The 12,041-nt window shown below is 43.7% G+C and overlaps 1 protein-coding gene across 1 annotated transcript in view; it reads left to right on the forward strand.

The window, feature by feature from the left end:
• Positions 1 to 9,106: 9,106 nt before the first annotated feature.
• Positions 9,107 to 12,041, forward strand: part of CUNH3orf33 (chromosome unknown C3orf33 homolog) — a 25,193-nt gene continuing 22,258 nt past the window's right edge. Inside the window, exon 1 of the mRNA XM_032262633.1 lies at positions 9,107 to 9,388. Coding sequence (XP_032118524.1) covers positions 9,254 to 9,388 — 135 coding nt within the window. The 5' untranslated portion in view covers positions 9,107 to 9,253. The remainder of the gene's footprint in view (positions 9,389 to 12,041) is intronic.

The following is a 12,041-nucleotide window of genomic DNA, read 5'->3' on the forward strand; positions in this document are numbered from 1 at the left end:
GTTTTTGCGTTTCTTTAGTTTTCCTCAATTTGGAATTTCCCAGTCATTCTTTGTATTTGATGCTCTTGAAACCTGAAAAGTGTCCCTCAATTTTTGTTTGTTGGATGTCTCCTTATGATTTATGCATATATATTAACACTTTGTTTGGATCATGATTCATGTATGTTTTGGTTGGTGCTAAGTCTTATAATCTATAGGTATTCCTGTTATCTTTTTTACTTTTCTTGCAATTTATCCCTTAAAGAAATAGAGGCTGGGCATGGTGGCTCACACCTGGAATCTCAACACATTTTGAAGCCATGGTGGTAAGATCACTTTAGCCCAGGAGTTCGAGACTAGCTGGACAAGATGGCGAGACCCTTTCTCTATGAAAATTTTTTTTAAAACATTACTGGGTGCGGTGGCAAGCCCACGCAGTCCCAGCCACTCAGGAGGCTGAGGCAGGAGAATCTTTTGAGTTCAAGAGTTCATGGTGACAGTGAGCTATAATTGCAGCACTGCACTTAAGCCTGGGTGACAAAATGAAACTCCATCTCTGAAGAAACAGAGGGAAGGAGGGAGGAAGGCAGGCAGGCAGGCAGGCAGGCAGGAAGGAAGGAAGGAAAGAAGGAAGAAAGGAAGGAGGGAAGGAAGGAAAAGGAAAGGGAAAAAAAAGGAAAAGCAGCCAGGCGCAATGGCTCACACCTGTAATCCCAGCATTTTGGGAGGCTGAGGTGGGTGGATCACGAGGTCAAGAGATGGAGACCATCCTGGCCAACAGGAATGTTGGGCTAAAGTGATCTTCCCACCATGGCTTCGCAATGTGTTGAGGTTATAGGTGTGAGCCACCATGCTCAGCCTCTCTTTAGTGAAACACTGTTTCTACTAAAACTAGAAATACAAAAATTAGTTGGGCTTGGTGGTGTGTGCCTATAGTCTCAGCTACTCGGGAGGCTGGGGCAGGAGAATTGTTTGAACCTGAGAGGCAAAAGTTGCAGTGAGCCAAGACCGTGCCACTGCACTCCAGCCTGGCGACAGAGTGAGACTCCGTCTCAAAACCAAAAAACAGAAATAGAGTCAGGTCAGGATTTTACTGATTATATCACCATGGTGTATTTCATGTATTCTTCTGTACTCTGTGTTTTCTCTAAATTGATAGACTATAAAGTAATACTTTTCAGACACTAACGTGCATGAGAATCACCTGCAGAGCTTTAAAACCCAGATTCCGGAGTCCCACTCAAAAGATTTTCAGTACATCTGGCCTGAGCCTAAGACTTTACACTTTTGACAAAGTTCCAAGTGATGCTGATGGTGCTGGCCTGAATTTTACACTTTCTGTAGCAGTGATTTGAAGACTTGACCTAGCCTGACTTTTTTTTTTGCTACACTGGTGGCTTCAGGTGTTCATTACCCACATCGATTAATTCTTGAAGGATTACAATAGTGATATTCTAAACTATTATTCATTTTTAATAAGCTCAAATACTTCTATAAAAGAAATATTCCCTCTTTTGTGTGGTTACTCTGTGATATAATTTGCCCATAAAAGGTAAGATAAATGCTAGATTCTTATTTCCAATTTTCAAAGTAATAAGTTAACTGGTATCCTTCAACAGTACCCTTGTGTTGTTTTTGTCATCTTGTTTGGGTTTTCCCAAAAGCAGACCCTGAGACAAACAAGAGCAAGGCAGGCCAGTATGGAAGTGGAGAGGTAGTTCAAAGATAAGATGGTAGCCAATAAAGGGTGTACTACTAAGCCAGTTAACCACAGTGAACTATCGAAGAGAAATTCCACTGGGATTCAGTGGCACACGCCCGTAATCCCAGCACTTTGGAAGGCCGAGGTGGGTGGATCATTTGAGGCGGAGCTTCACTCTTGCTGGAGGGCAATGGTGCGATCTTGGCAACCTCCATCTCCCAGGTTCAAGTGATTCTCCTGCCTCAGTGTCCTGAGTAGCTAGGATCACAGGCATATGCCACCATGCCCAGCTAATTTTGTATTTTTGATAGAGACAGGGTTTCTCCATATTGGTCAGGCTTGTCTCAAACTCCCGACCTCAGGTGATCTGCCTGCCTCAGCCTCCCAAAGTCCTGGGATTACAGGCATGAGCCACTGTGCCCGGCCAGGTGAATGTCTTATAGTCTTTGCATCTAACTTTGATTCAACACATTTATTGACTATCTTTTCTGCAAAGTGCACATTGTACAAAGAACAGAAATTTCTTTACATATCTTTGCCCTTTAGAGGTTCATAATTTGCTGAGCAAAGAAAGGGCAATGAGAGAACTAAGGGGACAGATTAATTTTGTCTAGGAGAATGCCTTGGAGTGGAGGTTATATCTTCTATATGTCACACCCCCTTCTTAGGACAAATGACATGCTGAGAGGCCCAGGCTGTGCAAAGCAACTCTAACTTTTTCTCAAGATTAAGTGGCTGGCTGGGTGCAGTGGCTCACGCCTGTAATCCCAGGACTTTGGGAGGCTGAGGCAGGCAGATCACCTGAGGTCAGAAGTTTCAGACCAGCCTGACCAACATGGTGAAACCTGGTATCTACTAAAAACACAAAAAATTATCCAGGTGTGGTGGCATGTGCCTGTAATCCCAGCTACTTGGGAGGCTGAGGCAGGAGAATTACTTGAACATGGGAGGCAGAGGTTGCAGTGAGCAGAGATCACATCATTGCACTCCAGCATGGGCAACAAGAGTGAAACTCATGTCTCAAAAAAAAAAAAAAAAAAAAAAAAAAAAAAGATTAAGTGGCCATGTTCTTGGTCACTATGATAAGATTTGTCATAATGTCATAGTGACCCTAGCTGATTGTGCTGGAGGCGTGAGCCCCTGACAGATGAATAGCCAGTTTATAGATAAGCTAGCAGCATATTAGGTGATCTGACATGATAATTTTGCTTGATAGATAGGACAATGACTAGACCAATCATAGTGTCAACACAAAATAAAATGTAGAAATGAATCTCTAAGCAAAATGTTTTATTTGGGAATATATATAAAAATAGAATTGCAATTTGGGCAAAGATCTGATGGGTGAGTGAGGGTGGTAAGTAAAAGGAATTGCCATAGAAAGTAATGGCAAAAACTGCAGTTACTTAGTCTCAGGTTGTTTTGGCAGCTATTAGGTAAAACTAGTCTTAAGGTTATAACATGCTGTTTCAGAAACTAAGAAGAGGCTGCCAGAGAGATCCTGGAGGAGCTCCTTTGTGCCCTGGGGCTTATTCTCCCTGGTCCCTTGATTCGGATTTAGTTGAGTATGACAGGAGTTATTCCAATTCATATAATAAATTTTTACAATAGTTTTTTAGAAGGTTGTGTGGGAGAGATACCAGATATGTGTTAGTAGAGGAAGGAGAATAAGAAATACTCAGTGAGGCAAAAATAGAGTTGCTGAAGATAGGTTAATGATAGTATTTGTAGGGATCATGAACTTCTGCTCCTGAGGAACGGGACAGTGTTTGTGGCTTATTGCCTTCCTTTCTGTTAAAAGATATTTTCTTTTTTCTTTTTTTTTTTTTTTTTTTAGAGACAGAGTCTTGCTCTTGTTACCCAGGCTGGAGTGCAATGGCGCAATCTCGGCTCACTGCAACCTCCGCCTCCTGGGTTCAGGCAATTCTCCTGCCTCAGCCTCCTGAGTAGCTGAGATTACAGGCACGTGCCACCATGCCCAGCTAATTTTTTGTATTTTTAGTAGAGACGGGGTTTCACCATGTTGACCAGGATGGTCTCGATCTCTTGACCTCGTGATCCACCCGCCTCGGCCTCCCAAAGTGCTGGGATTACAGGCTTGAGCCACCGCGCCCGGCAAAAGATATTTTCTAATGGGCCAAATTAATTACCTTTTTATTTCTTTTCCTTTTCTTAGTGGTTTTGTGAGTTGTTTACTTAGTGGTTGCTCTAGTGATGACAATTTTGTGAGTTATTTCCTTTGTGGTTACTCTAGTAATTACAGAGTGAGTTATTTTCTTAGTGGTTACTTTAATGATTGCAATTAATATCTTAAAATAATATGGTTCAGATTAATATCAATTTAATTTTAAGAGATACAAAACTTTGCTCCAATATAACTGCTCCCTCCCCATCCTTTGAGCTATTATTGCCATTCAAATTATAGCTTCTTTATAAGCCCATCAACACAGTTTTATGATTATGATTTTATTCCAGTTGCCTTTTAGATCATATAGGAGAAGGAAAGAGTTATAAACAAAAACATTTATACTGTATTTTATATTTATTTGTTTAGTTACCAGTTACCTTTACTGGTACTCTTTAATTCTTCATGTGGATTCAAGTTACCACCTCTGCTCTCCCTAATGGTTGTGGAGAATGGAAGGGAATGGAAGGGAAGAGGATGAGGACAAAAATGGACTTATCCTAGAAGAGGAGGGAGGATGGTAGAGATTTTGCAGTGTAGATAATTGAAAAGTATCTCTCTCATTTGGCTAATACTTAACTAGAGTCTCCTATGTATCAGGAACTATGCTCAACACTGGGTATTCAGTCACAGAGACATAGTAAAAAGACACAGTCCTTGTTCTATAGACTAGTGGGGGAGAAAGGAGAAAAACAAGCCTATCCTAAAATTATAAATTAAATTTGTGTCATGGATGGTGCAGATTTACTTGAGAGAGTATTAGAAAACACCTCTTGTGGATATGATGTTTAAAATGAGATCTGAAGGATGATGAGGCAGCTTGGTGATGGTGGTGGTGGTGAGGGGCTGTGGGGAGACGTAAAGGTAGAGGGATCAGGGTATTCTAGGCCAAGGGAGCAGTGAGTGTAAAGGTTTTCAGATAGGGTTGAATCTAGCACTGTGAAGAAGAGAGAAAAGGTCAGTATGTTTGAGGCATAATGAATGAAGTAGGGAGTAGGAAAGATACGCTTGAGGAGACAGGCAGGGTCTAGATCATGCAGGGCCTTGCATGTGAACCTGAGGAGTTTTGATTTTACTCAAAGAATAATGGAGTACCTTTTTTGTTTGTTTGTTTGGTTGGTTGGCTGGGTTTTTTTTGAGACAGAGTCTCACTGTTGTTGGCCAGGCTGGAGCGCAAGGGCACATCTCGGCTCTATGCAACCTCTGCCTCCCAAGTTCATGCAGTTCTCCTGCCTCAGCTTCCTGAGTAGCTGGAACTATAGGCATGCACCACAATGCCCAGCTAATTTTGTATTTTTAGCAGAGACAGGGTTTCACCATGTTGGTTAGGCTGGTCTGGAACAATGGAGGCCCCTTAAAGCAGAGGTAATAAACCAAAAGTATGTAGTTTCTGCCTCAAGGCATATCCATACTTAGTGCAGTATGGTGCCAACTCTTAATCTTAGTTTTAAACAGGGATTTCATATAAAAATCTAGATTTCCAGCTTCTCTTTTAAAAAGCTGAAGATCTCGCCATATCTTACTCCAGTTGTTTGGTGGAAGTTGGGTATAATCCCATGTTGGGGTTTTGCCAGGCAAGTGCAAAAGAGGCAGAGGAAGATGGGAGTTGAGAATACTTTCAAGGGAGTGATTGTAAGGATAAACTATTGAGTCTCAGCTGGATAACATGGCAACTGAATTCTAGAGGTGGGTGATGAATAGATAATGGTGGTTCAGTGGACTGGCATCTCAATTAACTCAAAGAATTATTTATAAGGGATATTTTTACAAGTGAGCCAGAAGAACTGAAAGTTGTCACAAGAGAATGAGGCGTTAGCACTGTGATTGTGGATGTGGTAATCTCTGGTGAAGAGAAGTTCCCAGGTGTGACTATAGAAGTGGATGGCTGAAGTGGGGTGGAAGAAAAGGTTATTGGGCATGACAGCAAGCAACTAAGAGATCAGCATGATGAGAGGAATGGAGATGAAGATAAGTCTTTAAGTCAGATGTAAAATCTTAAATGAATAAGAGGGAGTCATGGGAAATCACAAGATCACAGCCACAGTCACTCCTGAAATCCTAGAGAGGATGAAAAAGAGGTAATAGTTTGAGGAGCAAGGAAATTATGACCTCATCTGATCCTGAGGTATATCATGTAAGAAAAATAGAATGGTTGACTTTGAAATTGGGAACCAAGGCTAGAAACTGGGGTGAGATTCTCATGATGAAATATTCAACTTTTTTCTTTTTCTTTGGTCTCTGGGAACACTTACATTAGTATCAATTTTTTTTTAAATGATAATTCTACCTCATTAATTTCAAATTTTCTCTAAGAGTCTATTACATATTTGTAAGAGTCTATTACAGATGTGTTCATGGTATTGTAGGAAACTAAGGGATGGGGCAGTGAATCTAAGTGTGGCTTTTCATGTATATCTCTCTGTTAAGATCATGTAATCATCTTATTCAGTGAGTTCTCAGAGGTTACTAGCAGGAAAAGGAACAGTGTTCCTTGGTGGAGCTAACTCAGGAGCATAAGTCTCTGATTAATCTGCAAAAATCCTGCGACAGGAACTACACTTCTCACATCAATGCTTACTGAGGTGATACTGAAACATTATTGAAATTTAGAGGGCTGGGCACGGTGGCTCACACCTGTAATCCCAGCACTTTGGGAGGCTGAGGCGGGCAGATCACCCGAGGTTAGGAGTTCAAGACCAGCTTGGCCAACATGGTGAAACCCCATCTCTATTAAAAATTAAAAAAATTAGCTAGGCATGGTGGTGGGTGCCTGTAATCCCAGCTACTCGGGAGACTGAGGCAGGAGAATCACTTGAAACTGGGAGGCAGAGGTTGCAGTGAGCCAACATTGCACCATTGCATTCCAGCCTGGGCCACAGGAGTAAAACTCCATCAAAAAAAGAAAGAGAAAGAGAGAGAGAGAGAGAGAAGAGAAGAGAGAGAAAAAACAAAAAAGAAAAAAGGATAAAAAAGAAAAAAAAAGGCTGGGTGCAGTGGCTCACACCTGTAATCCCAGCACTTTGGGAGGTCATGGCGGGTGCATCACGAGGTCAGGAGATTTAGACCATCCTGGCTAACAAGGTGAAACCCTGTCTCTACTAAAAATACAAAAAATTAGCCGGATGTGGTGGTGGGTGCTTGTAGTCCCAGCTACTCAGAAGGCTGAGGCAGGAGAGTCGCTTGAGCCAGGGAAGCAGAGGTTGCAGTGAGCCGAGATCACACCACTATACTCCAGCCTGGGTAACAGAGCGAGACTACATCTAAAAAACAAAACAACAAAACAAAACAAAAAAAACCCCACTAAATACTATACAAGAAACTAGTAACAGTGACTACCCCTGGGAGAGGGATTACAGGTAGGAGAGGGCAAGAGGTTTCACAGTCTGCCAGCTCTATCTAGTAAGTATTTTTCAGTGATGGAAGTGTCCTCTAGCTTCATGTGGCTATTGTCTGCTTGAAATGTGGCTACTGAAACCAAGGAACTGAATGTTTAGCTTTACTAATTTTAATTAATTTAATCACATATGGCTAGTGGCTACCATATTGGACAGTGCAATTATACCGTTGGAGTTTTTTATACTTTATGCAAACATTACCTTTAAAAGTCAAAAGAGACAATGTTGTATTCCTAACAATACTTATGAGTAGTGGCTTCAAGGAGTGTATTGTGTCCGTGTTATAGCCAATAAAAAGTAAATGACAATCATTAACACTTGGATCTTGCTTGCTATGTGCCAGGTATTGCTCTAGGTGCTTTTCAGACATTAATTCCCTTCATCTTCCCAGCAACCTTATGAGGTAGGCACGATTATTTATCCCAGTTTTACAGAGGAAGTATGCACAGAATGATTAAGGCAGTAGCTACGGTCACCTAGCCAAGAACCGATAAACTAAGATTTTGTGCAGGCATCTGTCTCAGCCAGTTGATTCTGTGCACTTAACTGCAACACTGTCTCTTAGGCAACTGACCAATCACAAACATACCTACAAGTTTCCATCAAGGGTGAAACACAAATGATACTGGGGAAAATCCAACTACAAAGATACACTATCCTTAACACTATTTCAAATAAAAAGATTTGTGTGTACATTTAAAATAAATGTAGTTAATAAATGAAAAAAGTGTGGATATTTTTGTGGGCAGTCATTTGCCTAACACTACTCCTTTTGGTTTTCCAATGTCCCATATCTCTTATTTCCTATCTGCTACCGTTCTCACTGTCCTAGTTGAAGACAGGTCAGTCTATTCCCCTTACTTTCCATCCCAAAGTCTTTCTTAATACTTCAGATGTCAGCCACCTGGGCGTCTCTAAGTCCTTTAAATTTCTTTCTTTCTTTTCCTTTTTTTGAGACGGAGTTTGGCTCTTATTGCCTAGGCTGCAGTGCAATTGTGGGATCTCAGCTCACCACAACCTTGGCCTCCCAGGTTCAAGCGATTCTCTTACCTCAGCCTCCAGAGTAGCTGGGATTACAGCCATGCGCCACCACGCTCAGCTAATTTTGTATTTCTAGTAGAGACAGGGTTTCTCCACGTTGGTCAGTCTGGTCTTGAACTCGCGACCTCAAGTGATCTGCCTACCTCAGCCTCCAAAAGTGCTGGGATTACAGGCATGAGCCACCACACCCGGCCTAATATATATTTTTATTACACAAAGGTTACCATATTATTTGCCCTGCCCTGTATCTAATTTTTGTTTTATTTAAAATACATTAACTATTGTTTTCTAACAGCTCAAAGATTTAGAGCATGTGATATTAGGCTTTCAGAGCAGCTCTTAAGACATTAAAGCGCCGGCGCGGTGGCTCACGCCTGTAATCCTAGCACTTTGGGAGGCCGAGGGGGGCGGATCACAAGGTCAGGAGTTTGAGACCAGTCTGGCCAACATAGTGAAACCCCCGTCTCAAAAAAAAAAAAAGAAAAGAAAAAAAAAACCCAAACAAACCACTTAAAGCACAATTTGAATATAAGAAATATGCATAGGTTTCAAGGACAGACCGTATTTGGTTAAAAAAAAAATGCGTATGGTTACCTTTGGAAGCAGGTGGAAGGAATGAATTACTTCAATTTCCTTCCTTGTGTGGCACCTGCGGAAACCACACTGCGGCTGGGTGAATTGAAGTCAGCAATTAATTGATTATCACCCTCCAGCTTGGTCAGGAATGCTTCAGCCCCCGCAGTGCCGCTCAGAGATCGCCTGCCAGAAAAGCGGTTGGGGCACTGTTAAGGCGCCTGGTATCTGGGCTGGGAGGTCCGCTCACTGGCGACTGCAGGTCGTTGGGCCACCCCCAGTCCGCAGGGAAGGGAACCCCACTGCCTTTCCGAGGTGCGCGGCGCCCCCTGCTGCCAGCCGGAGGAGCTCAGAGCCCGCTCGCAGGAGGCTGGGAACATGGCGGGGCAGTCCAGGAACATGGCCGGGCAGCCCGCGGCCCCTGGCTTGCCATCTCCGGACGGGGACGGAACGGAGCCCAACGTCGTGGCTCGGATCTCACAGTGGGCGGACGACCACCTGCGCCTAGTTCGGGTATCGCAGCCACGCGGTCTGGACGGGTGGTGGGCGCAGGGCGACACAGAGCGACCCTAAGAAGAACGTGAGGCCTCAGTCGGGGGTCCCGCTGGGGCCGAGGAGCTGCAGAGAACTGCCGGGGAGTGAGCTCCAGAGGGCGACATCGCGAGCGTAGTGTGTGCGGGGCTGCAGAGGGAGGGCCGGGGACGGGCCAGGGGGCCAGCTCGGCCTCGTTATTGCAAGGACTGTGCTGGATCCTTGCTGGGCTGTGGGGGGCACCTCAAAGGGTGAGACACAGCCCAGCTCGGGGTTGCCACTTGGTCCTGTAGAGCACTTGGGGAGGGCTCAGAGAGGAGACAGAGGAAGAGTAGGGAAGTCCTGTACGCCTTCTTTCTGGCCCAAGCTGTAGTGCAGTGGCACGATTATAGCTCATTGCTGCCTCCACCTCCTGGGCTGAAGAGATCCTCCTACTTCAGCCTCCCAAGTAGCTGGAACCACAGGTGTGCACTACCACACCGACTAATTTCTTTTAAAGTTAGAGACGGGGGTCTTGCTTTGTTGTCCAGGCTCGTCTCCAACTCCTGGCCTCAAATGATCTCCCACGTCAGTCTCCTGAATAGATTTCTTTTTTTTTTTTTTTGAGACAGGGTCTCACTCTGTCATGTTTGGAGTGCAGTGGCACCATCATATCTCATTGCAGCCTGCACTTTTGGGCTTAAGCAATCCTTCCACCTCAGCCTGCTGAGTAGCTGGGACTACAAGGCACTTGTCACCACACCAGGCTAATTTGTTTTTTATTTGTGAGGCAGGGTCTCCCTGTGTTTCCCAGGCTGGCCTTGAACTCCTGGCCTCAAGGGATCTGCCCGCCTCAGCCTCCCAAAGCACTGGGATTATAGGCATCAGACCATGATGCCCTGCCTTCTTTTTTATTTCTTTTTATTTTCTTTCTTTCTTTCTTTCTTTTTTTTTTTTTTTTTTTTTGTGAAGCACTAAGCCTCTGGAGTTGAAGCAAGAGAGGGACATGTTAGGCCACCAGACAAGAGAGGGTTGTGGCTAAGACACAGAATTGTGGTGATGTGAATTGTTTGGGTGTGAGGTACAAAGAAAGAAGTCCAAGGAGGCTGGCAATAGTTGCTGTTAAGGAGTTGGAGTAAATGATTTGTTGGGGAAAATCTAGAGAACTTTTTGGACATGTGCATGGAGATGTGTGAACCTGAAGATGGTTATTAAGACTTCTAAGCAAAACTGTAGATGCTGTTCTTGGAAACTGTACATGGAATCTGGTGTTGAAAGGAGATCAAAACCTGACATAGAACATTGGGAATGACCTGCCTAAACCTTAAGGAGCATTTAAAGCTGTGGGCTTGAATAACAACTCAGAGCAAGGGAGAAAAGCAACTGAAGGAGCCCTAGAATTTGGGGGATTATAACATGGAGAATCTGGGGAGTGAAGAGGAGGTCAGCAAGACTAACAAGAAGCAGACAGTGAGGTAGTAAGAAAGTCAGGACAGCCAGGTGTTCTAGAAGCCAAGTGAAAAAAATGTTTTCAGGAGGAATCATTAACTGTAAAAAAAAACTCTGCTGAAGGCCAGGTGTGGTGGCTAATGCCTGTAATTCCAGTACTTTGGGATGCTGAGGCGGGCAGATCATGAGGTCAGGAGATTGAAACCATACTGGCCAATGTGGTGAAACTCTGCCTCTACTAAAAATACGAAAATTAGCTGGGTGTGGTTGCCTGTGCCTGTAATCCCAGCTACTCGAGAGGCTGAGGCAGGAGAATTGCTTGAACCAGGGAGTTGGAGGTTGTAGTGAGCGAAGATCACACCATTGCACTCCAGCCAGTGTGAGACTCGGTCTCAAAAAAAAAAAAAAAAAAAAAATTTTTGCTGAAGGCCAGGCATGTTCGCTTATGCCTGTAGTCCCAGCACATTGGGAGGCTGAGGCAGGTGGATCACAAGGTCAGGAGTTCAAGAACAGCCTGACCAACATGGTAAAACCCTGTCTCTACCAAAAATACAAAAATTAGCCAGGCATGGTGGCACACCCCTGTAATCCCAGCTACTCAGGAGGCTGGGGCAGGAGAATCGCCTGAACCCGGTAGGGTACCCCAACCTGGGCGACAGATTGAGACTCTGTCTAAAAAAAAAAATTCTGCTGAAATGTTGAGTAAGACAAGCTTTGCAAATGCTCTGCAGCCAAGCAGCACAAGGTCTAAGGCCATGCAGTTTTAACTCACCATTGTAGCCCCAGTTCTTAGAGTAATATCTGCCACTTAGTAAGTGCTATATAAATATTTGTAGCATCATTGAATAGTAAATAATATGTGTTAATCGATGAAAACTCATTTCTTTCAGTTAAGCAGTAATAGATGCATGGGTTATTTCAAATTATAAAGTGACTTCGTAAGGATTATGGGAGGAAGTTGTGTAAATTAGAACATGGTTATAATATTACAAATAATCCAATAACAGAACCCAGAGTATGTACCTTTGTGCATATTTTCAATCTCATTTCTTTTTTCTTTTGAGACAGAGTCTTACTCTGTTGCCCAGGCTGGAGTGCAGTGACACAGTCTCGGCTCATTGCAACCTCCACCTCCTGGGTTCAAGCAAATCTCGTGCGTCAGCCTCCTGAGTGGCTGGAATTACAGGTGTGTACTACCACAGCTGGC

The sequence above is a fragment of the Sapajus apella genome, unplaced genomic scaffold, assembly GCF_009761245.1.
Source record: "Sapajus apella isolate SASKATOON/1434 unplaced genomic scaffold, GSC_monkey_1.0 scaffold4, whole genome shotgun sequence".
Classification (NCBI taxonomy): Eukaryota; Metazoa; Chordata; class Mammalia; order Primates; family Cebidae; genus Sapajus; species Sapajus apella.